The sequence below is a fragment of the Ranitomeya variabilis genome, chromosome 6 (assembly GCF_051348905.1).
Source record: "Ranitomeya variabilis isolate aRanVar5 chromosome 6, aRanVar5.hap1, whole genome shotgun sequence".
NCBI classification, from domain to species: Eukaryota; Metazoa; Chordata; class Amphibia; order Anura; family Dendrobatidae; genus Ranitomeya; species Ranitomeya variabilis.
Window position 1 is genome coordinate 486,622,570 of NC_135237.1, and position 27,781 is coordinate 486,650,350.

Below are 27,781 nucleotides of genomic sequence, written 5' to 3' on the forward strand. Positions count from 1 at the left end.
TTGTTTTAAAGGGGTTCTCCTGGAATAACCCACTACATACATTATAAAACGAATATTTGCCCTTTCTTTCTTTGGCTTTTGGAGTCAGACTTCCTTTCCATTTCTGTGTATGGTTTAAATGCAGAAGTAAACACTCTATTTTTCAATTTTACAAGGGATCGCTATATAATTCTATTTCACTGATAACGTCACAAGCTCAACCGACTCAGGACAATGCTCTAATACTGCTATGCCTGCTTTCTGGAAATGTACTACCTCAAGACTTCTGTTTCACCTGCAGTCCCCAAGCGGTATCCTTTTGTGGGTATAAATAAAAGCACATATGAATAGAGATGGGCGAACAGGAACAGTAAAGTTCAGGGTTCATACTGAACACCTAGTCTCCGTGCACGAACCCTGAACACGGACTTCTGCAGGAAGTTTGTGCTAATGTTCGGGTTCAACACCACAAACATTGGCTGTTTCCCACGCTGTCATCTATGTGACAGCGAGACACACCGGCGGAACTAATCAGCGGGAGGTTAGTTACAACCTGCCAGAAAGCTGTGGTTCCCACACTATCAGATAACAGCGTGACTGACGATAAAAAGGTTACCGCCGGTTAAAAGCGTCAGCTGATGAGACTACTACTCTCATCAGCGTGCGCCTGCTGTTGCTGATAACAGCAGGCACAGTTGGTGGGAGTATTCACCAGCTGGCACCTGTGCTATAAATAAATAAATTTAAAAAAATGACATGGGTCCTCTTCTATTTTGATAACCAGCGTAGGCAAAACCGACAGCTGCGGGCTGCAGCCTTCAGCTGTCATTTGTATCATGGCTGGTTACCAAGAATAGAAGGATCACACACCATTTAATACATAATTTAAAAAATGGTGTGGGGTCCCCCATTTTTGACAACCAGCCAAGGTAAAGCATACAGCTGAGGGCTTGTATTCCCAGACTGGTAAGGGGCCATGGATATCTCCCCCCAGTCCACCAGCTTATCCCCTTTATCACCAAAGATATATACATTTGTCCCTGTGACCTGGTACTTACTGATCTGGGACATAAGGATAGGTCCCGGCAATCACCATGGGTGTTTGCTCATTCTGACAGCTGACACTCGACACTCAGTGCCAGGAGTTGTCCTGCATCGCTCCTGGCACTTTGACCCCCTAAATGCTGTGATCGATCACGGCATTTCAGGAGCAGCCAGAGGGAAGAATGCCCCTCTGCCCTTGGATCGGAAACTCCGCAACTTCATCGCTTGATCCCGATCATAGCCATGGTAACCCAATGTCATCATTACGACATCAGAGATGACAGTTTCTTGATCATGCTAAGAGCATGATGAAGCAACTTTGTCAGTGCACCGCTGACAGCTTTCATAACCTAGGGATGCTCCTGCATCTCTATGCTGTACAATCAGCCTGCAGAAAGTGAAAGTCCCATAGTGGGACAAAGTAAAAAAGTTAAAAAATAAGTTTTAAAAAAATTGTAAAAATATACATGTATATAAAAAATCTATATATATTGCACCCATGAATAAATATTTTTATGAAAAAAAATACCATATTTTACAGCGTATAGACAACTTTTTAACCCCTGAAAATCATCGCAAAAGTCGGGGGTCGTCTTATACGCCAGGTACGGCATGTGCAGGGAGCGGTCCTGTATGGTTCCCAGGATCTGGAGGAGAGGAGACTCTCCTTCAGGCCCTGGGATCCATATTCATGTAAAAAAGAGAATAAAAATAAAAAATATGGGATATACTTACCCTCCGACGGTCCGCTGCTCTCAGCGGTGCAAGCAGCGGTCTCCGTTCCTAAGGATGCATTAAGCGAAGGCCCTTCGATGACGTTTGTAATTTTCACTTGGCAGCATTCACTTGGCAACAAAATCGTCAGTTGACCTGTCGATAAATTCCCAGAGGGGGAAAAATTCTAAAATGGGGACACTTGAGGGGAGGGATTCTGCTTTTCTAGCACTTAGGGGCTTTGTATATGGAGTCCGCCAACTATTCTAGGAAAATCTGCACATCTGAGTCTCTGTATGGCTAAGCAGTACTGTACAGCCACATATGAGATATTGCCACATTCAGTAGAAATTGTGGGACAAATTATGGTGCCATTGTTACCCACTTCTTGTGTGAAAATGTAAAATCTAGGGCTAAAACAAAATTTTGGTGGTAAAAATTTACTTTTTTTTTTTCACTGCCCAATGGTATAAAATTCTGTGACACACCCGTGGTGTCAATAAGATCACTACACTCCTAGATGAATTTGTTGAGAGGTGTAGTTTGTAAAATGGGGTCACTTATGGGGTTTCTGCTCTTCTGGCAACTCAGGGGCTCTCCCAATGGGTCATGGCACTCGCAAACCATAAAAGTAAAATCAGCACTATAATATGGTGTCCTTCCCTTTTTGGGCTTTGCGCTGTGCCTGAAAAATATTTTCCGATTACAGGTAGAGTATTGGCGCACTCAGAAAAAAATTGACCTTGGTTTCTTGTAAAAAAAAAAAAAAAATGTGTCTAAAACAACATTTTGATGGTAAAAATGTAATTTATTATTTCTTCACCTCCCAATATTACAAAATTCTGTGAGGCACATGTGGTGTTAATATGATCACTGCACCCCTAGATGAATTCATTGTGAGTGTAGTTTGTAAAACGATTTCACATATGGGGGTTTCTGTTGTTGTGGCACCTCAGGGGCTTTGCCAATGTGACATGGCACCCTCAAACCATTACAGCAAAATCTGAACTGCAGTATGGCGCTTCTTCCCTTCTGAGCTTTGCTCTGTGCCTCAAAAGTAGTATTTCCCCACATGAGGTATCGGTGTACTCAAGAAAAATTGCGCACAAATTGTATGGTGCAATTTCTTCACTTACTCTTATGAAAATGCAAAATTTGGGGCTAAAAAACATTTTTGTGGGAAATGTGATTTTTTTTTTAATTTTCATGGCTCAATGTTATAAACTTCTGTGAAGCACCTGAGGGTTCACTACACATCAAAATACATTCCTTGAGGAGTCTAGTTTCCAAAATGGGGTCACTTGTAGGGGGTTTCCACTGTTTAGGTACATCACTGATCAACGTCCGTGCTCACTATTTTCCATTACTTTTTTGTCTTCACCCATTCCCTCATTTGCACTACCTCCATGCCTGTGTCCTGCATCCGCCGAGCATTGATCTGTGACTAATGATGGGCGGACCCCTGGATGGTCTGACGGTGATGATTTTACCGCCGATCTGAAGCAGTGTTTGTCACGCTGTCATGTGTTTGGGGGTTGAACCCAAACAGTAACATGGACTTCTTGGTGATGTCCGTGTTGGATGTCAATGTCCAAACAGTAGGTGTTCAGTACGGACGCAAAACTTTGGAACTTTGTGGTCGGGTTCGCCCGTGTCTATTAATGATGCAAATGACTGATCCTCACTCGTGCTCTCTGTCTTACACTTTTTTCTTCACTATTTTTTCTCTCCCCCCTTGCATTCTACAGCTGTCAAGCTGCAGATAAGACGTACACCACTGATTAGCACCCGTGCTCGCTGAATTGAGAAAAAATAATCCATGTGTCCGTCCTACAGCCGTTGAGCGCTGTTCACTTCCACATGTCAGTTATCAACCTCTGGTTGTTGTTTTTTGTTTTTTTTGTGAAAGGAGAATTAAAAAATAATTTAGATTAGGAAAAGTAAAATATACTGTAGTAATCGTTGTTTCCTTCGGTATTATTTTTAATGAATTGAGTTAGTGTCAGCATTGACAAAAAAATCATCCATGCATCTGTCCTACAGCCGTTGATTGCTGATGCAGTGATCATCCTCCATTTGTTGCTTTTTTCTTTTATCTCTTTCTTTCTTTTCTAAATTAAAAAAAGTTTACAAACATTCCCTACAATCCAAAACTTCCTTATTGACGCATATTTTCCATAATCCAGCTTTCCCGCCAGGGTTGGAGCCTCGTCCCTTCCACTGGTGTGTTTCTAGGGGTTTAATTACCCTTAAACATCTTACTTCACCATTTAACATTCTACTTACCAAGCAGGAGTTCATCCAAAAATACTCCCCACCAAACTCTGAAATATTGCGTATCATCCAAATTTTTCACTTTGCCGAACAAATATTGGGACATGGTGTCACCCACCGCCCATCGGGATATGAGCAAATATGTTTAAATGACCCACTGGGCAGGGGAACTATCTCTTTAATATATTCGAATTTGAACGCAACACCAGAGGATGAAAAATTAAAATATATGATACAATGGGAAGGTGACTTTAATAAGACAATGTCCCCATTGGAGTGGCAAAAATGTTGTTGCTCTCTTACTAAGGGCAGTCTCCAAACCTCTATAGTAGAAACATCCATCAAACTCCTACATAGAACATATTTAGTTCCGAGCAAGCTACATGTTATTTACCCAAACTTATCGGACCGGTGTTTCAGAGGGTGTGGTGCCCTGGGCGATCTGAAGCACACGTGGTGGGACTGTCCGGTGGTTTCCACCTTTTGGTCTAAGATCAAATCTATTGTAGAGGAGTTATATGGTGGGGCGATCCAGTTAGATCCAACGGTATTCCTGCTGGGGGCCAGACACCCGGGCTTCTCCAGCAGGCTCCATAATTTAGTCAATCAACTGTTCCTCGCCGCTAAGTTACACATAGCAACGAAATGGAAAACAACTACCCTATCTCTTTCCTCAGTAATTGACAAGATGAACACTATCATGCTATGTGAACGATTACAAGCTACAAGAGACGACTCTTGGGAGCCTTACTTTCATTTATGGAGACCGTGGATTGAAAGGAACCCTAGCAGTAATCTTGACCAAGTCTTAACACTATCTATATGAGACCAATTTAACATCCGATAGTTTTTGTCGGGCTCGCTCCCTGTACCTGACCATTGATTGACTGATTAGTAATACCCTGATGCAGCAATAGATCTCTTACTCCCCCCCTCCCCTCTTGTCTTCTCCAACTACCTGTCTTTGTCTATGTGTTTAATTGTATTGTTTAAAAACCGTTACAATTAATCCGGAATTTGATTATATTCATGTAAATTCCCCTGCGTGGGATTTTGTTGTGAAGCTTTCTTAAATTTTTTTTTTGGAAAAATAAAAACTTGTTGAAACTAAAAAAAAGTTTACACCAAGAAAACATACACACACTTATAAAATTTGGTACTCACACAACCACCAAATGTCTCGCTCATCCCAAACCTGGTGTTCAGCGGAGGAGAAATGCACCTTCCTTGCTTCAGACACTGGAAGTGAGGGAGAGGATCCCACCTTCCTTTAGTTTTCCTCATCATCTTCCTCAAGTGATGCTGAATCATCACGCAGACACCCCAGGGCAGAAACTGAACCATCGCCCACCCTTACTGTCTCCAACCCCTGACGAAGGCAGACACCGAAAAATGCTTCTGGGTGAGCCCTTTCTCGGTACACTTACAACTCACACTTCCTGATACAGGTGCAGTTTATATAAAGATACATTATCCTATTGTCACGTCGAGGCAGGCGGAAGGAGGTTAGTGAACCCACTGAACCACAGAGGACTCTGTGGAAGCTGAACCCTAGGAACCAGCCTGACAAAGATGTATGGTGAATGCAAGACTTTATTAGGGATACCAGCCAGAAGAACCCACAGGGAGGACCCCCCAGACCAAGACACGGAATTCCTCCAAGGGAGCACCAGCGAGCAAACCCTTATTCAGGGATTGTCCCAAGAGAACCAAGGAGACTCGAGTGTGATGGCTCCAAGACCAGAGGGTCAAACCCAAGCGGGATGGAGGCACATTGTGCTAGAGAGAGAGAGGTCCAGGAAACCAGGGAAGAGGTACCAGGAGGACCAGAGGATACTGCCGGGATCTGAAGAAAGGTGGTGGACGGGTAGCGCATGGTGCTAGAAGAAAAACACAGTGTAAATGCATGGAACAACAAAAACAGCACGAGCAAGCACAGGGTGGGACCTGGGGATGGCCATTTTGAAAACAAGACACAAAATTGTCCATGCACCTCCCCAAGGAAGTGCGGCCCTTAAATACTCACAGATCCCTCAGCAATTGACTTGGAGGACACCTCAGGAAAAAGGTTGTGCTGGCCCTTTAAATCTGACAGCGGCGAGCACACACCCTAAGCTCGCTCCCCTGCAACCAAGAAGTGAAGGAGCAGAGGAGACATGCCGGGCAGACGCCGCAGCTGATGGGAGCGCCGCTCGATTGAGGACAGGGTAAGACAGATTAGAGGACCCAGGGAATGCCCATGGACCGGCGGGAACTGATCTCCTTGGAGGAGACAGGACCCGTCAGCTGAAGCATAACACCTATTGGTATAGCCTGGTGGCAACTTTTGATTACACCATATCTTCCACCTAATAGTGAGCATATTTTGTCTTGAAGATACACACGTGGTCAAAGTTGTTGGTACCCCTCGTTTAATAACAGAAAAACTCACAATGGTCACAGAAATAACTTGAATCTGACAAAAGTAATAATAAATAAAAGATCTATGAAAATAAACAAATGAAAGTCAGACATTGCTTTTCAACCATGTTTCCACAGAATTAAAAAAAATAATTAAAACTCATAAAATAGGCTTGGACAGAAATGATGGTACCCATGAAAACAATGTGACAAAAAGGACAAGTGAAATCAAGGTGTGTCTACGAACTAGCATCACAGGTGTTTACCATCTTGAAATCAGTGAATGGGCCTGTGTATGTGTGTGTATATATATACATATATATATATATATATATATATATATATATATATATATATATATATATATATATATATATATATATATATATATATATATATATAATATATAAAGCTGAATGTGTGTATGTGTGTATGTCTGGGATTGGCATCTGAACCGTCGCAGCTACAGCCACAAAATTTTGCACAGTCACACGTCTGGACCCCGAGAGCGTCAAAGCTATGTTGTGAGGTGAAATTTTAACCCCGCGCTTTCCAATTCACCAAACAATTTTGCCCCTATCTACATAATGGGGAAAAAGTGAAAGGAAAAGTGTTGGAGGCGTCGCAGCTACAGGCACAAAATTTTGCACAGTCACACGTCTGGACTCCGAGAGCGTCAAAGCTATGTTGTGAGGTGAAATTTTAACCCCGCGCTTTCCAATTTACCAAACAATTTTTCCCCTATCTACATAATGGGGAAAAAATGAAAGGAAAAGTGTTGGAGGCAAATTAACAGCTGCCAGATGTGAACAAGGGGGACTTAAAGAATGAGAGCGATGGCGCCAAAGAGTATATACTGTACAGTTGCTAAGGTGGGGACCCGACATGGGATAATCACCACACCACCACGGGGATATGAACACACACACAAAATGCGCCACACACTACCACGTGCTCGAACACATATACCACCCTCAGCGCACATTTCACCACACATACACCAACCTCGCCACATAAAAGTCGAAACACAAAAGTCGCCGCTCAAAACTCGCCACGCGCAAAACTCTCCACATGCAAAACTCGCCACACGTGCAAAACTCACCTCATGGAAAACTCGCCACACACAAAACTTGCACACGCAGAAAAATTGCCACATGCACAAAAGTTGCAACACATGCAAAAGTTGCCTCACACAAAACTTGCACATACTCAAAAGGCACCACACATAAAACTCGCCACGCGCAAAACTCGCCATGCGCAAAACTTGCTGCACACAACTTGCTACACTAACCTGTCACATGCAACTCGACACACAAAAAGTTGCTACACGCATGTCGCCACACAAAACTCATCTCAAAAAAGTCGCTACATGCATGTCGCCACACGCAACTCAACACACACAACTTGACACAAGAAACTCGCCCTAAAACACACACAAGTCTGGTATTATCCTTCAAAAATAAAAATCTGATTAATAAGCAGACAAACTACAAGAGCAACAAATGTACCATATAGGAATCTGGCAGCTGTCAGTCACATGACCAGTCTATTATGTGTATGTGTGAGCTAATATATACTGCCAGGGGGTGGGCTTACTGTTGGCTGGGGATTTATCAGGCTGCCAATTTAGCTTACAAATACTGAGGTAAAAATACTGACCAAATAACGTGTGAACGAGGTCTAATACAGGAGGAGATGACATACAGATATATACTATATACAGGAGGAGATGACACACAGGTATAGACTATTTACAGGGGAGATGACACACATGTATATACTATATACAGGAGGAGATGACACACAGATATATACTATATACAGGAGAGATGACACACCGGTATATACTATATAGAGGAGGAGATGACATACAGGTACATACTACATACAGGAGGAGATGACATACCATACAGGTATATACTATATACAGGAGGAGATGACACACAGGTATATACTATATACAGGAGCAGATTACCTACAGGTATATATATACAGGGGAGATGACACACAGCACGTATATACTATATACAGGGGAGATGACATACAAGTATATACTATATACAGGAGATGACATACAGGTGTATACTATATATAAGGGAGATGACAAACATGTATATACTGAGGTGAAAATGAGAGGTGTGAGGTGAAAATGAAAAGGTGTGAGTGCAAAATGAGAGGAGTGAGGGAAAATAGTGGAGTGATCGGAAAATGACAGATGTGAGGTCGAAATGACAAGTGTTAGGGGGGAATGAGAGGAGTGAGGGGGAAAATGAGAGGCGTGATGGGAAAATAAGAGAAGTGAGGTGCTATAACTAACCACAGATATTTACTATGCCCAGGCAACGCCGGGCTCTTCAGCTAGTGTATATATATATATATATATATATATATATATATATATATATATATATATATATATATATATATATATATATATATATATATATATATATATATACACCTACTCACTGTGCTGTTTGGTGACATGGTGTGTATCACACTCAACATGAACCAGAGGAAGCGAAGGAAAGAGTGGTCTCAGGAGGTTAGAAAGAAAATTATAAACAAACATGTTAAAGGTAAAAGTTATAAGACCATCTCCAAGCAGCCTGATGCTCCTGTCACTACAGTTGCACATATTATTCAGAAATGTAAGATCCATGGGACTGTAGACAACCTCTCTGGACGTGGCCACAGGAAGAAAATTGATGACAAATCAAAGAGACTGATAAAACGAATGGTAACGAAAGAGCCCAGAAAAAATTCTAAACAGATTAAAGGTGAACTTCAAGGTCAAGGAACATCAGTGTCAGATCACACCATCCGTCGTGGACTTCATGGGAGACAACCGAGGAGGACACCATTTGTTGAAAATAAATCATAAAAAGCCAGACTGGAATTTGCCAAACTTCATGTTGACAAGCCGATGCAAATTAAAGGGTTATTCCCATCTCCAAAATCCTATCCCAAAATGTAGCAGATGTAACAATAATAACAATGTAAGCAAATACCCTTCAATTAGAAATGTAGTATACTGTAGTTCTTCTCATAAGCTAGGTCGCTTATATTGCAGTAGCTTTGGTATCCATGGTTACGATCACTAACAACTAGTTAAATGTCCATATTACAAAAAAACTGACTGGCACATCCAAACTAGTGTGAATTGGTGCATACCAAGTGGAGCTACAGTACAGACCAAAAGTTTGGACACACCTTCTCATTTAAAGATTTTTCTGTATTTTCATGACGATGAAAATTGTACATTCACACTGAAGGCATCAAAATGCCTGATGAAGGGACCTGAGTAGTTTTGAAAGCTTGCAATTTGTTACCATCTTTTCAGTTAGCCATTAAAAGGTATCAACCACTGAGGACTCTCAATTCTAAATATTTTTCTATCCCCTGGCTAACACGGTACCAAGATATATATCTGTCCTGGGTCAGTAGGCTAACATACAAATGACAAAAAACTGACTGGCACATCCAAACTGGTGTGAATAGGTGTATACCAGGAGGAGATACCTCCATATACAATATACAAAAAAGGTTGCTAAACTAGCTAAATGTCACTATATGAGTGGTCATCACCATGGATACCTAAGGTACTGCAATGCCCTCCACATGGGGTAAGCGATATAGCTTATGAAAAGAACTGTACTACATTTCTAATTGGAGATATTTGCTAATATTTTTATTATACTTACTACTAGTGTTGACTGTTGAGCGATACCGTCCGATACTTGAAAGTATAGGTATCGGAAAGTATCGGCCGATACCGGCAAAGTATCGGATCTAATCCGATACCGATACCCGATACCAATACAAGTCAATGGGACTCAAGTATCGGATGGTATCCTTTATGGTTCCCAGGGTCTGAAGGAGAGGAAACTCTCCTTCAGGCCCTGGGATCCATATTAATGTGTAAAATAAAGAATTAAAATAAAAATTATTGCTATACTCACCTCTCCGACGCAGCCTGGACCTTACCGAGGGAACCGGGAGCCTTCTTTGCTTAAAATGCGCGCGTTTACTTCTTTCCGCGACGTCACGGCTTCTGATTGGTCGCGTGCCGCCCATGTGGCCGCGACGCGACCAATCACAGCAAGCCGTGACGTAATTTTCAGGTCCTCAATGCCTAATTCTAGGCATTCAGGATTTTAAAATTACAATCCGGCTTGTGATTGGTCGCGTCGCGGTCACATGGGCGACGCGACCAATCACAAGCCGTGACGTCACGGGAGGCAGGAAACGCGCGCATTTTTAAAATTACGTCGTAATTTCAGGTCCTGAATGCAGAAATAGGTGACGTAATTTTAAAAATGCGTCACGGCTTGCTGTGATTGGTCGCGTCGCGGCCACATGGGCGGCACGTGACCAATCAGAAGCCGTGACGTCGCGGAAGGAAGTAAACGCGCGCATTTTAAGCAAAGGTCCAGGCTGCGTCGGAGAGGTGAGTATAGCAATATTTTTTATTTTAATTCTTTGTTTTACACATTAATGTTGTTTCGATACCAATACCCGATACCACAAAAGTATCGGATCTCGGTATCGGAATTCCGATACCCGCAAGTATCGGCCGATACCCGATACTTGCGGTATCGGAATGCTCAACACTACTTACTACATAGTGGAATAGGATCTTGGAGATGGGAATATAGCGTAGAAAATTCAATGAAGCCGAGGAAACAAAACCGCAGGTTCTTAATAAAAACTTGAACTTTATTCAATGTTAGTTAAAACAGGAAGACAAAGCAGGCAATGTTTGTGCCATAATAGGCGTTTCTCAAGCCTAAAAAACAAAGTTGTATTTTTTTAGGATTGAGAAAGGCCAGTGGTTGAAATGTTGCCTGATTTGTCTTCCTGTTTTAACTAATGTTACGCACCTGGTTGTGGGACCACTGTGCCTTGGTCCGGGTAGAGCCTGGAGGGGCGTAACTAAGAGTACACCTGACTTTTCCCTAGAGCCCCTGATGGTGGGGTTATACTTGGCTCCAGGTGCATGCTAGCTGCTACTCTAGGATGGACCTATGGAGCCGTAGCAGCTGACCCACACAGGGAATCAGGACCAGCCAGGAACTGGTTAATGGTATGGTACTGCACAAGCTTGACTGGAACTGGAACTCTGTACGGCCACAATACAGGATCAAGATGCAGGTTCTCAGGTACAAGTTCAGATTTGGTAGATAAGCAGCACAGGAACAGGACAGACGGATCAGGATCAGGACTAAGCACAGGCAGGACAAATTTGGGTTTGGGTATAGCAGGGCGGACTGGAACAAGAACAGACAGGATGGAGCGGGTCAAGAGCACAGGAACCTTACAACTGACTAGCAGTATCACAAGGACTAAATGTTGCTAAGGCACCTCCCAATAGGAGAGGATGACTTATATATAAGATGTCTCACAGCTACTGGCTGGGGACATCTTTAGCAGCAATGCTGGTCCTTTCAGAATCAGGGAGTGTGCGCGCCCTATGCAAACTCCCAGGAGACTTGTGTGCCATACACATGGATGGGAAAGCACACACGCCGGCATCCCTCCAGTGGGGAAGGAGAGAACATGTGCAGGGGCATCGGCGGTGTCCTAACAACTAATAGGAGCTAAAGGTTTTGTCAAGAACCTGCGGTCTTGCTACTTCAGCTTTTTTGAATTTTCTACTTGTAGGGTAAGCTAGTATTTTTAATGTAAGGATGCCAATTACACAGGTTAGCAATTAAAAGGGTTGTACGGGTCTTTAACTTTGATGGTCTATTTTTAGAATAGGTCATCAATGTCTGATTAGATTGATAGGAGTGCACCCCCAGCATCCCTACCGCTCTGCTGTTCCCGACATTGGCGACTGTAACTGTTCAGTTATGGAGCTGCACAGCTTCTTCTATGGACTAGCGGCCGGGTACGGCACATCCATCGTCTATTGATATGAGTAGATGGGTGGATGTGCAGTACCCAGCTATTGCCACTATACAGTCCACAGAGGTGTGCTGTGCAGCGCTTCAACTGAGCAGTTCTGGCTGCCGTCGATATCGGGAACAGCTGATCAGTGGGAGAGCCAGGTGTCGCACCACCATGAATCAGACATTAATAACCTATCCTAAGGATAGGCCATCAATGTTAAAATCCCAGTGAACCCTTTTAATAAAAGACTATATTTTTATTTACAAAGTCTTTGTTTTTGGTCCTGGGTTCAAGTCCCACCGAGGACATCATCTGCAAGGAATTTGTATGTTCTCTCCATGTTCGCGTGGGTTTCCTCCGGGTTCTCCAGTTTTCCTCCCACATTCCAAAGACCTACTGATAGGGAATTTAGATTGTGAGCCCCAATGGGGACAGTGCCAGTAATGTATCTAAAGTGCTGAGGAATTCATGGCGCTATATAAATGAGTAAAATAAATATGTATTTCACAAATGATGCCTTCCATTAATGAGGACCTAACCGCTCACCTGATATGTCTAATAAATACTTGTATTTCCCATTAAATAATTATTCTGAAGCATTACATTGTGCTGCTCCTTTGTTATTCCTCCTAGAAATTTATGAACAAATAAATTGGTGTTACCATTCCCCTTGTCAAAGGTGTGTGTCCCTTCAAAGTCAGCACTGATTTGATGGTGTCAAAATGTGTAGGAATTTTTATTTCTAGTAAGAGTTACTGAGGACTAGCACAACACACAGATCTAAAATAAGTTGCTCCAAATCTGTTATATTAAGGAGAATACACGTTTGTACTCAACTTGACGTGTCCAGTTAGCTGTCAACTCCTCTTAAATGAAAGATTCAATGTGTAAAATACTTACAAACTATGTTGTACTCGTCTGTGTGTATGGGTTTAATATGTATATGATGTACCTGTAATGGATTGGACATGGTACAGCTGAATATAGGCTGATGCTGTTCAATTAAAATATAAGTTATTTAATTTACTCCTTAATGTCCAATGACGGACATAGTCCTTCATTGGATGCCTCCCCCTTTTGATGGGGGCTCCGGCGATGAGCCCGCACCTTTTCCGGCACACGACAGCTGATCTGATCACCTGACGTGCCCGGGACAGCCTCGAGTGGAATTGCGATTCACCCACGGCTGTTAATGCCGCTTTCAAATGCTGACAGCGGTATTTATCAGGAAAAAACGTCATTACCTCCTCCCTTCAGCACCTGTGTCGCATGACCGCTGGTTCGCCGATGAGTTAGCATGACAACCCAGGGTCAGCATGAAATCCCTGTGGTTGTCATTGCTGGATCACTGTAAGCACCGCCTGGTAGTACATAGAGCAGGGCTGCAGCGGCGATCGGACAAATGCAGCTTCATGTCTCCCATAGAGACTATGGAAGCAAGCAAAAAGTAAAGAAAAAAAAAGTTTTAAAAAAATACAAAGTTCATATCACCCCCCTTTCGCTCCATTCAAAATAAAACAATCAAAAATACACATGTTTGGTATCACCGCATTCAGAATCGCCCGATCTATCAATCTAGAAAAATAATTAATCCAATCGGTAAACGATGTAGCGAGGGAAAAAAAAAATCAAAAAGCCAGAATTACATTTTTTTGGTCGCTGCAACATTGCAATAAAATGCAATAATGGGAGTTGAAAAGATCGTATCTACACTAAAATGGTATCAATAAAAATGTCAGATCGGCGCGCAAAAAATAAGCCATCACCCAGCCCCAGATCCCGAAAATGGGTCTCTGAAAATGACAACTTTTTTTTTTTAAATGTTTTTTCACCACTTAGATAAAAAATAACCTAGTCATGTTTTTTCTGTCTTTGAACTCATAATGACATGGAGAATCATAATGGCAGGTCAGTTTTAGCATTTAGCGAACCTAGTAAAAAAGCCAAGCAAAAAACAAGTGTGGGACTGCACTTTTTTTGCAATTTCATCGCACTTGAAATTTTTTCCCATTTTCTATTCCAAGACATGGTAAAACCAATGGTGTCGTTCAAAAGTACAACTCGTCCCACAAAAAACAAGTCCTCACATGGCCATTTTTACCAAAAAATAAAAAAGTTATGGCTCTGGGAAAAAGGGGAGCAAAAAATAAAAATGCAAAACCAAAAAAAGCCTAGTCGTTAAGTGGTTAAGGTGCCTAAAGCTACTGAAATGCCTGCACACATCCCCAACGTGTGCAAAATATTACCGTAATAATGCCCTAATATTTCAAATGACTCTATCATCTCTTATATATATACAGATCTATCTCTTTTATATACAGATCTATTCTATTAATGAGTTATACTCCACTGGGTTGCTGTAACTGAGTTTTCAGTGTATATTATGAATGCTTCTATCTTGCACTAATGTATTATTGCCATACAGAGTCATGAGAAAGAAGACAAATATGTATAATGTGTGCAGATATTCACACACCACATATATTACCAGAGACTACTGGATCAATCCTTGGAAAAATGAATTCAAGTTGAATTTCCTGCAATTCCCAGATTCCCGCAAATTCAGACAGTTTGGCTTTCGATTCGCATGGATTGGCCAAAGCGAAAAATGCCTGGTGCCATTTCACACTTTATTGAAAAGTCACAGAGTGCACTAATGACGGCATGTGCGGCCAGAGGGGTTTCCTCATAATACCCTGCAACTATCACATCATATGGTCTAGAGCAGCCAATTGGGTGAAATATCATAACCTGTATAAAAGATTGGGGCTGGCTACGCAGAACCATTTTATGCTTTTACATCCTAGAAACGGAGGTCAGGACACACAACTCGTTTCACATTGGGACAGAAAAAGGCTGAAATTGAATTATGTCAACACTATTGAACTAATAACCACATTGATCTGGGAGTAGTAGTCTGTCTGTGATTAGCAATCAAAGATTCAAGTCACTGTGAATTAATTAATCAGTGATATACTGCAGTAACAGCACCTTAATAAAAACAGTTGTTTTTTTTTCTTCATAAACTGCAATTGCAAACCAGGAAGGCAGTTTTATACCTTGTGTCTTAACTTTGCTAGTAAAGAAGAATCCTGAAACCTAGGCTTGTGTGTCACTGGCAGGGAAGGCATAATTTTTGTTTTGTTAATACAAAGCACAAATCTCCAGAATCCTGAGTTTTAATATCAAGTATCTTCCTCACAAAGTATCCAACAATAACTGCACATAAAAACACTTTTCGTGTGTGTATGTATGTATGTATGTATGTGTATATATATATATATATATATATATATATATATATATATATATATATATATATACTGTGTATATTACTAAAAATAGTGCAATGCACAAAATATCACCATTTCATACATTCACCACATTCATAATGTCCTTCTTCTAGAACTTCATCCATGTTCCATGTGAATGCAGAGCAAAAAGAGAAAAAGTTTGTGGAATGAACGGCACCAGAGGAGTACACCATCCGGACACGGATACACGTGAATCCAATTTAACAGCCTGCATGAAATCCCAGGGTTTGAGGTGCTCAGCATAAAAAAACATGTAATCTGATAAACAAATAGTAGGAAGAGATGCGGCACTCTCCCTTTTTGCTTGTGAAATCGTGCTGTTTTTATTTGGACCGACATTAAAAAGTTGTTACATGTCCACCTTCTCTCCTCGCACCCTCCTGTATGCCTGATGTATCACATGGACATGTAACAACTTTTTCATGTCAGTCCAAATAAAAACAGCATGATTTCACAAGTAAAAAGGGTGAGTGCCGCTTCTCTTTCTATTATTTGTTTATCATATTCCATGTGATCCTCATAGGAATGCTGACAGATTGACTTTCTCAAAATCCATACAAAATGTTGACAAGCTGGAAATAACACTCACCAATTTAGCTAAGTTTTGAATGAAATGTATGCTTGAAAAAGGGGTCGTTTATCCTGAAAGTTGGTCGGAGCAATATTATGGGCAAGTTGGTGGTGAATTTAGCCTTTTTGACTGTGATGGGAACTCCGCCTTGTGTTAGGAGACCTCCATGTATTATACACCTATTTTTGTGGCAATTAGAGGCTTTGCACTATTGCAATTCACAGTAAATTGTATTCCTTGGGAAAATCGACAAAGCTAAAGAATTCAAACTTCAAATTACTTGGTCTTTTTTACATACAGATCTAATGTATTAATGAGTTAAACTCCACTGGGTTGCTGTAGCTGAGTTTTCTGTTTGTATTGCGATTGCTTCTACGGGCACCACATATTCTTGTTTTTATTCCCTACAATGGCGAGGTCTATATTTTCATCAATAATACGTTTTCATGAAATTTAATCTTTATGGAAAATTTTGGGTCATATATTCATAGTGATTATGCCTAAGACTGAGCAAAATCTTTTGATGTCTTACGACACTTAGCACATCTGTTACTTTACACTGTGTCACATTTTCTGTGTTTTTTATGTTACCAAGAAGTATAGCATTTCATAAAGACTCATAAAAAATGAGTTGGTCCCATGAGCACTTTACTTTTAACATTATCTAATAAAGCTTGCGAGGACATTGTACTCAAAGAAGGTTTCCAGGTATTCTTTGAGAATTTTATGTGGTACCTGCCAGAAAATATGAAATGCAACAATAACCGGTTGGTTAATTGCCTCCAGATCCATTTATATATATTTTTCTATTAATCTTTTTACTATTTTTGGGTGTTTTGAAGACTAATTTATTACAAAAAAAGTCCCCATTAGTTAAAAGGGTTGTTTGGTATCAGTAGAAAAGTCTGAGGTCACTCTAAGCGAGGGACTCCAAACTCTACAATCTGTCATAGCTCCCCATGTTTACATGGTGTGGGTGGCAAAGTGACCACGTATGTGAGTTGCCTACATGCGGACATGTGAAGACTAATCAAGTCCAGGTGGTCATGTAATTCCCCACTTGCACAGGGAATATAGGTAAATATAGAAAATATCATTTTTCATTACAAAAGGGGTGTCTCTTTTGATACGCGTATATACTCACTGTATATGATGCTGTGCTCAAACATTAGTGTTCTTCAGCTCTAGTGATAATCTCATAGAGAAAAGATGTCAATTACCCTCCATCCTCTCCTGACCTCCGATAAGTTTGTTCATTGACGCGTGATGATAGGGAATTCTAATGATGAGTACTGTATATGGTCAAGTATATTTTATTTTTCATTTTGGAGTCCTTTTCTAACTCTTTGTAAAAGCCTTAAAAGTTTAGCGGATCATAAAATCCTGATCTGGCAGTTCCACACCTTCTTTAATAGGTTTAATTATTTTCAGAATTTAGGTTATGTCTGTGCCTATAGTGTATGCCTTAAGGCACAGCCGGCTCCATAAATCAGCTCTTCTTTTACTGATAATAAATGGAAGGAAGAATTTGCAGAAAAAGGTCCCAAGTCACATTATGAAATTCATAGCTCTCAAGGGGAGGAAAAAGAATACATATTTTTAGGCAGGCCTTGTGCCGCAAATAGGTAAAAAGTATATCCATGTGTGCACTAAAAATAAATTGGAATGTTCTAAATCTAACGGATGTAGATGCATTTGCCTCATTGTGCCAATACCCCTTGAAGAAAGATATTTGAATCTGCATGGCTTTTGATACCTGTCTAATAAAAAACATTCTTAAATGTGTGTAACTTTTTTTTTTCCTTCCTTATACAACCATAAAACATTTTCCTTTGTGCAAAATAGTAAAGGAGTGTGCACCTGGTCTTAGCAGACAAAGAACTGCAGGATACATGTTTTATTCTGTATTCTAAAATGCATTTTAAAAGGAAGGACGGTATCAAAATGAAATGAAAGCTTAATGACGTGTACTAAAATATGTTTTGCTTAGGTATATCTACCGTAGTTTCTGTGTCCTCTCTCTGTTATCACTGAGTAATCAGTAGGGAAACATACCAACAAAATGGATGTACAGTAAAAGCAAATGACTTTGTGAAGCGCTATATAATGTAAGAACGTTCTCCAGAATTGGGGAGCTGTTTCAGCAAACATTTTCGGTTTTGTTGCTTTTATGCTATCTTTAGAAATTGAACAGAGCATAGCAGGGGTGGAAATGTGGGGCTGAGTGCAGCCAACAAATTTGTTATTTATTCCACAGAGGTGAGAAATGACAACAGAAAAGTACTAAATAGTGATGAGCGAATATACTCGTTACTCGAGATTTCTCGAGCACGCTCGGGGTCCTCCCAGTATTTTTTTAGTGCTCAGAGATTTAGTTTTTCTTGCCGCTGCTGAATGATTTACATCTGTTAGCCAGCATAAGTACATGTGGGGGTTGCCTGGTTGCTAGGGAATCCCCAGATGTAATCAAGCTGGCTAACAGATGTAAATCATTCAGCTGCGGTGAGGAAAACTAAATCTCCGAGCACTAAAAAATACTCGGAGGACCCCCGAGCGTGCTCGAGAAATCTCGAGTAACGAGTATATTTGCTCATCACTAGTACTAAAGTATATGACTGAGGAAGATGTCTTCTGCTGGAACACAACAGCTGAAAGATGCCTTACTCTACAAGGCTTTGCATAAAGATCAGCTTACAAAATACCAATCTTGATTAATCAGCACTTGTCATTAAAGTGAACCCCTTATTATGCAAAAAAAGCCTGCAGGAGCCTCTGCTATGCACATTTTATTTTCAGAAGTAGAGAAATAATTTATAGAACATAATTAAAAGTGCAGGTTCCTTTGAGCCTATTCTGTAGGAAGCTATGCTGCTATGACCAAGGTGATAGCTTTACGGTATGGGGTATAGTTATCCTCAAGGTCACAGCAGCAGAGCTTCCTACTGCACATGCTCACAAGCATCCATCCTATTAACTTTTTAGGATAGGTTTCTGTCAGTGTAACAAGATAGTGATCATTTTAATAAGCTATAGCAAACAATTATTTTAATTGCTTACATAGCACCATTAATTCTGCAGCATTTTACAGACATAATAATCACTGTCCCCATTGAGGCTCAAAATCCACATTCCCTATCAGTATGTCTTTGGAGTGTGGGAGGAAACCAGTGAAGCCGGAGGAAACCCACGCAAACTCGGGGAGAACATACAAACTCCTTGCAGATATTGTCGTTAGTGGGCATTAGTGATTACTTCTTTAATCAAAATGAGTATGATTTTCCAATAAATGGTATTGATTAAATGTCACATTTTTCCTTTAAAAAAAACAAAAAAACAACAAAACATATTGCTGACAATGTTCCATGGAGTCTGCTAGGTTTCTATCTCCAGCACTATAGACATACTGTGCACTTTACAGCATTAGAGATGGGAATCTCATAGACCACAATCTCCACGGCCGGTCTGTACTGATATGTGCAAAATCTCTAAAGAAAATTATTTTGAAGAGTGTTTATACTACAGACTTCTGCGCTATAATTGTTTATTGGCACGACTGGAGGTAACAATCCAGACAATTAGAGCAAAGCTAGAAATAATAAGCGTGAGCACTACTCCAAGGGTGCACAGGTAGGTTCCCACACCATGTGAAATAGATACAAAGAACCTGGCACTCAACTTAAAGGAAACCTGTCACCTGAATTTGGCGGGACCTTCTTTCAGGCGCCGGCCCACTAAATCCCGGAAGTATTTTGCTGTGTTCCGGGACATAGTGCGCCGGCACATGCGCACTAATGCTTTTCGGCTTTGCCCGCAGTTGGGCAAAGCATACTGCATGTGCGCAAGCCAAGATTGCCTTGCACAGGTGTGTTCTACGGAGGAAAGCGAATCAACTTCAAGGCAATATTGCAGCCAGTGTGCGGCCAGCGAGAAAGGAAGGGGTGAATAAAACACCCCAAAACACCGCCCATCGGACCGAAAAAAAGGTCCCACCAAATTCAGGTGACAGGTTCCCGTTAAGTGTAAAGCAACTCCGTATATTTATTGTAGTACCAAACGTTTCGGTCTGAGAGACCTTCCTCATTTGCGTACTGCAGTTTATAAAAGTAGCATGTGTCGCCACTTGGTGCAGAGTCTAGCAGTGATCACCTCTTCTGGAGTGATTCTAACACCGCGTCATGCCGAAGTAACACAGCACTTAAGCATCGTGAGACACTGTACATTTCTCCTATAGGACCGGACGGTCACATTCTGTTTAGAATCACCCCAGAAGAGGTGATCACTGCTAGACTCTGTACCAAGTGGCGACACATGCTACTTTTATAAATTGCAGTAGCAACTGAGGAAGGTCTCTCAGACCGAAACGTTTGGTACTACAATAAATATACGGAGTTGCTTTACACTTAAGTTGAGTGTCAGGTTCTTTGTATCCAATTGGAGCAAAGCTGTCTTGTATCTAATATTTGTCAATGTAAAATTAATAATAAAATTGGCATTCTTACCTTTTTGGTTATCTTGGTTTCATCACCAATTTTGAGTTCAAATTTCAGCAACATAATACTCTAAGAAACCAAATCACCTTCATTGTTGGTACCGCAGGAAGGAGTTACCCAGCAAACAAGCAGAGAAATGACGCATTGCACACAGTCCAAGTATCCCATCACCAGAAGTGTGCAGAATGAGTTGGTGACCTAACAAAAAATATGTTTGAAAGCTCTTTTGTTGTTTTACATAGATTTTTACAAATGATAATTTAATGCTCGGGTTTAAATATAGCATCCAATAAAACAAACCTGTCATCCCAAGTGGCTATTCAGAATAAGCTGAGTGTACATGAGGAATAAAACTCTTTATGACCATTATCTGACTTGTATCCCACATTTTTCACCAGTTTAATCCTTTGCTATATCTGCAATTTTTAATTGTCTCTGAGCTGGCGGATGGAGACTAGCAGGTGTGATTTCCATATACTGCACACAGTCCCATGAATGAGCCCTGCTTTCTTGTTTTTGTGTTCCACATGTTCAGAAGTAAGGAACCATCATTGAACTATCTTACATTAACAGGCTCTTTTCCATCCGCACAGCCCATCTTCAAAGTGCTTTTATTTCTTTATGAAAAATGTTCAGAAGCAGCAGCATGGAGGACATTGTATAACAGTACTAAGCAGAGTAGCTGTGAATCCAGCACTGGAGTGAAGTAAAATACTTTACTATAAAGATGCATCCTCTTCTTTTCCTCTCCTTTTTTATAGATTTAAATAGACAGCTGCAATCTGATTCCTCAGTGAGATGGCAGTCATTTTTTTTAGATAGCTGATTTTTTTTTTTTTTTTATGTGAATGAGTTCAAGAGGCAGGAAGAGGAGAAGAGATTGATAGTAAATGGAGAAAGGAGCAGAATTCTATGTGTTAGAAAACATGTTACCTTGAACTATTGACTTAATAAAATGTAATATGTGAAAGCACTTATTAATACAAGACTTTATTAGATCCCATTAAAGAAAATGGCAAAAAAGCTGTGCTGTTTGGCTAATGTGAGTGATCTGAGAGTAAGTGAGTGACGTCCCCCTGTGTATGCTGATATACAGCAACCAGCTGTTAAATACCGTTCTGAACAGTGGGGAGACGTGAGAGAATGCTCATTAGTGCGTCAGACTCATTAACTATTTCTGGTATGTTCTCTGACTGTTCCTGTAAGCCAAACCATTCATTGCATTCTCTAGTAATACATCCCCAACTTCCCAGTAACTTGCAGGAGACTCTTTCCTTTAGGCTCTTGTAAACCTGGAAGTCTCATTTTAGTTATTTGAGTTTATTGGCGGTGGACTCTGAGTGACTGTAAGGACTTACAAGATGGACCCGTCCCGCTAGTTTTGAATTTTTGCAGCACAGGTGCCCTATTGTGATTGTCAAAATGTTACTGGTTGAGTGGGCAGTTCTGATGTCTCGAGAGGGTACCAAGAAGTAGAGACCGGGGGTGGCAAGCAAGCAGCAAAAGATCTGCAGGGCATTGCGAGAGGGAAAGTATTCATTTTTTTAAAAAACCAGTCTGAGCCCTTTTAAAAATAATTTTTATCCTCTGGAAAACCCTTTAAGGCACAAGTGTACGTGGTGCTAAGTATGACTAATCCATAAAGTTTAATGAGTACTTGGTACATTTTAATGAAGGGGGGAAGAAATGAAAAATTCACTGCTTCCCTTTCAACCGTTCACAAATTTTATGGCTGCGTGTTTCCTTCTATTCACCGTCTTGGCAGAAAATTGTTCTCTGAGAACATTTAAAAATACGGTATATATTTTATTTCCATAAAGATTTTTTTTTTTGTTACCACAGAGGCAATGTTTTCATTAGAAACTGTTGAATTCTTTACGCTTTGTGCTAAGGGAAAAAATAGAAATTGGTGTTTGTTCCAATCACTCATATATATGCTTTAAATGTAAAACATATGTAGTGTTCTGCTGCCTGCGCTGTCATGTCGATATCACAGCCATATATGGGATGAATTAGGCATCGAGCATCCATACATTACTCTGAAGCTCTAAGAGCTTTTTACAGAAATGCGATCTGTTCCCTCAAACGCCGCAGCCGTGATTGCTCTTAATGCTTTTTGTCTTTTACTTTGTTAAGCTTGTTATTGTAAAGAATCGAAAAATGCTAAGCTGATCTACCATCACTATATGCTGTAACCTTGGCTGATCTAGGGCACATTCTTATCCTAGATAATTGGTGATGCAAATATATAGAGCAGTGATGGGGAAGTGTTGAAGGTTAATTGTTGCTACGTTTAGTTTTCCTTCCATTGAGCCGCATAAGGCAGCATTGACATTTCTGTAGAGATGTCTTATTAAAATATGAAATACATTTCTCAGATTTAATAGAAAGAAATAAAACGGTATTAGCATTGCATATGTTGCAAAGCTGAATTTGTCAACTGATAGCCTAGCCCCATAGTCTGTCAGACTAACAGCGGCTGCTGACGAGCATATGAGAAATCATCCAAGTTTCATCCAGAAAACTCGGGACAATTTTTTCTAATTTTCATCTGATTTTCATCCGTGTTCCTTTTCTAAGTCCACGTGGCATCCGTGTGATGTCTGAGGAACATGCTTTTTCATACAACTACATTAAAAAATGTCCAAAAACAAAAAGTTTCCTGGCCTTATAATAGAAATATATCCACAAAAATTAGATGCCACCTGGAGGTCCCATATGGGATCTTTTTTTTTCATTCATGCATCCAAAACTCCATAAAAAGTTGCACACTGCGATTTTTTTTCTCACAGGCAGACGGATCGAAATGAAAAATTGCCCATGTGACCAGCACTATTGAATAACATGGGTCAGTGTGTTTTCAGTGTGCTGTCAGATTAAAATGTTTTACAGCGCACGTCCGATTTATACGCTTGACCCTGGATGTTGCCACAGTGAATAGTGCATGGGGTTGTTGGTGGGTGAGCCTGTATGTGTATATTCTTTTGATTATTTGTCCTGCTATTTATATACACGTTTGTATTATATGTGTGATATTGCTATTTATGGGACTATTTCCATTAGTGTTGGCACCATAATAATTCATTATCATCTATTTATTTACTGTATGAGGTCTGGACTTTTCTGTATGAGGTCTGGACATATATATATATTTACTTAGGTTGGTCATTCAGACCTATACATTTCCTTTCTGAGCACATTTTACATAATTTTTACATAATAGTTTTCACATCTTTTTTCCCCTTTTTGGCTCACTCACCTTCCTTATCTTATGAGTTCAGGCTGTTAAACGAGCGTGACTGATAATTTTGCTCCATGATTAGACAGCATTTTACTCATTTAGTGTAATGCACCCCATATTCCTCGACGTAGTATAATGCACCCCATAGTCTTCCATATAGTATAATGCACACACCATTGTCCTCCATATAGTATAATGTGCCCCATAGTCCCCTACATAATATAATGTGCTCCATAATCCTCCACATAGTATAGTAAACTATGCATAGTCCCCCATATTGTATAATGCACCCCATTGTGGCTGATATAGTATAATGCAACCCCCATATAGCACACATAGTATAATGCACTCTCCATAGTCATTGATAGAGTATAATGCAGCCCTCATATAGTATAATGCAGCTCTAATATAGTGCATATAGAATAATGCACCCCATAGTCATCGATAGAGTATAATGCAGCCCCCATATAGTATATATAGTATAATGCAGCCCCATAGAATTCATATAATATAATGCACACCCCATAGTCCTCCAGTATTCTGGTTACCACATACTCACTGATTTAAAAAAAAAAAAAAGAAAAACTTACTCGCATCTCCTTGTTCCCCTGCTGCTCCAGTCTCCGCAGCACGTCTACTCAGCAGCTCCACTGCCCGGCATAGTGTGGTGTGCATGAAATGACGTCATCGCACCCGTTCAGCAGAAATGATGAAAAAGGGAGCCTTCTGTTCTCCATCATTGCTTTAAACTGTATTGGCATCTTTGATGCTGATACCGGTAAATGTGTGGGGAGTGTAGTTGGCGCCTGACCCCCCCAGCTCATGCCTAGTTTACCTGCCTCTAACGCCATCCCTGTTTGTGTTCCCATTTGTCCTAGAACGTTTTTTTCTTTATTAACTGATGTTGATAGCTTAGCCTCATAGTCTGTAAGTCCAACATAGGCTACAGATGAGCATATGAGAAATCCTCTACGTGTTATCCAGAAAACTTGGGCAATTTTTTTTCTAATTTTCATCTGATTTTCATCTGTATATTCATTTTTTTTAAGTCTGTGTGACATCCTTGTGATGTTTGTGTGACATCCATGTGCGATCCGTGTTCATACAACTACGTTAAAAAATATGCAAAAGCAAATAGTTTCCTGTGTTTATACTAGAAATACATCCACAAAAATCAAATGCCACACTTTTTGTTCCACGCGGGATGTTTTTTTTTTTTTTTTATGCATCCATAGACTTGAATGGGTGAATCTCATTCGAGACACGGAAAAAAGTAGTGCATTCTGCCATCAGTTTCTCATGGACAGTCGGACTGAGAAAAAAATTGTCCATCTGAACCAATCTATTGAGTAACATGGGTCAGTGTGCTGTCCGTGAGATATCTAATTAAGAATTGAGCAGTACACATCTAATTTATGCGCTTGTCTGCATGAGCATACACAATGAATGTTGTATTCATGTACATGAGCAATCATATAATTTGTTTTCTATCCTGACCTGAACTAAGAGGACCTAGTAGTGATCAGTAGTGGGACCCCCAAGAGATCAGACAGTAATTACCTATACTATGGATAGATGATGAATGTCATTCATGGGAAAATCCTTAAAGTGAATCTATCAGCTGATACATACGTTTTTCTCAGAAACACTTCAGCATTTCTGAGTCAAACATATCTGGCTGAGATCATACCTGTTACATTCTGTCCAATTTGCGGGCAAGTATCAGATGACAAGTTCAGTTTAAATGTTAAAAATCTAGGGTGCACGGACTTTGAATGGACCATGTCAGTGTTGGTGCTTGACCAGTGGGTTGAGAATGATGTGGAGTGATTTATAAGGTGATTATTGCCAATGGGACATTGTCATCTCCTCCTCTGTAATCAGAATGCTTACAAAATAAGTTACCTTAGACGTCTTATTTATAATATTTAGACCTATTTGGTAACCATATTTACCATGTCCAAATCACTATGAAAATGTTCTGTATTTCCTCTTTTACCAGGTTTCAAAAAAAGCAGAAACTAATTTGGCATTCGAGAATAAATGTTCGTGCTATGCTGATCTCAATCAGGAGAAGTTCACCGAGCTTGAAATGGAAAGTTTGAACCTTAAAGATAAGTTGAAGTTTAGTTTTCTGGAAGTAAGTAATAACAGAAGGATGGTATTGTATTTTGTACATTTCTAATGTGGTAAACAACACACCGCATTCCGTATAATTCCACAATAAGAGTTAGCTTTTATAAATTCATCTGTAGAGATCTGCCGGCTTGGGTGTGCATGTGCCAGGTATTTCACACTTGTCCTATTTCTTAGAATACGTCTCGCTTGTGTATCAGAAAGTTAATGGGGCTGGTTTTATTATGTCTGCAGATATGTCAACTCGCTTGCAGATATCATGTTCCCTTTATTAGAGTAGGACAGGCGCAAAATACCTGCTGCTCATAAACACAATGCGGCAGATATCTATAGAGGTAAATTCTTCAGGCCTGCTCAGTTTCCGATACAAAAGTGAGCTGAGCCAGATTATTTCTTTAGAGGTTGTCGACTAATCAGACAACCCCTTCTCAATCACCATAGTTCCCCAATGTAAAATAATAGTAGCTAAACCCGCCTCTGTTGCGGGCGCCAATGGCGGGGTCTTGCGGATGAAACTGACACTTGGAAGAACTGAAAACTGAGAACCTGCTGCTGCTCTCTGACTTCCTATATCAGTTTCGTCTGAAGGAAGAGAGAGGCATGTGGGTTTGTGGGACATAACAATGTCAATCAAGCCCCAAGAGAGCAGGCACTGAACTCGATGGAATGGCACTTGCACCAGAGATGAATATAACTGCTATCATTTTACATGGGGGCGTTATGGTGATTGAGAAAAGCTTGTCCAAGTAGTGGACAACCCTTTTATGCCACATGCACATGTTCAGTGTTTGACATCAGTATTTTAATGCCAAAATCATGAGAGGAACAATCTGAGGAAAGTTATAATAGAAACACGTAACCACTTCTGCATTACTCACCCCCTCCTGGTTTTGACTTAAAAACACTGATGTAAAAATCTGACCAAATACTGAATGTGTGAATGCAATCTTAAGGAATTTTAAGCTAAAACCAGGAACAAGTGTGCAGCCTTTAGTATGTATTCAAAATGGACATCCGCTATGAGACCGCTGACTGGCTGTGACGTTACTCTAAAATGTAATTTCACTCTTCGGGAGCAGCAATGCTGACAATACTATAACTGCTTCACTACAGGAGGTGAACATGCATTGTTTTTATTTTATATAGGGCCCTGAAATGATTAAATGTCCAATAGTAGACAACCCCTTTTATAACCCCATTTAACTTTTAATCTGGGCTCAAAAAATAATTTAAAAAAATCAATGAATGAAAAGAAATGCTATGTGTGTGTAAAACCACCAATGATGTGCTAGAATTATATCCCATGCCATATTAACCCCTCAACGACAAAGCCTTTTTTCACTGTCCTGACCAGGCCAAATTTATAAAGCAAATTTCATTGTCACTTTAATTAATCAGTCAGACTCTAACCTCTACAACATGGGCAAGACCAAAGAGCTTTGTAAGGATGTCAGGGACAGGATCATAGACCTGCACAAAGCTAGAATGAGCTACAAAACGATAAGTAAGACGCTGGGTGAGAAGGAGACAACTGTTGGTACAATAGTAAGAAAATGGAAGAAACACAAAATGACTGTCAATCGACATCGATCTGGGGCACCATGCGGAATCTCACTTCGTGGGGTATCCTTGATCATGAGGAAGGTGAGAGATCAGCCTAAAACTACATGCAGGGAACTTGTTAATGATCTCAAGGCATCTGGGACCCCAGTCACCCAGAAAA

At 40.4% G+C, this 27,781-nt stretch overlaps 1 protein-coding gene across 3 annotated transcripts in view; it reads left to right on the top strand.

The window, feature by feature from the left end:
- The window catches only part of LOC143782813 (uncharacterized), a 634,917-nt gene that overhangs the window by 330,701 nt on the left and 276,435 nt on the right, over window positions 1-27,781 (top strand). For all 3 annotated transcript variants that reach the window (XM_077270687.1, XM_077270690.1, XM_077270689.1), the window contains exon 19: window positions 25,925-26,062. In XM_077270687.1, the coding sequence (XP_077126802.1) occupies window positions 25,925-26,062 (138 nt within the window). The remainder of the gene's footprint in view (window positions 1-25,924; window positions 26,063-27,781) is intronic.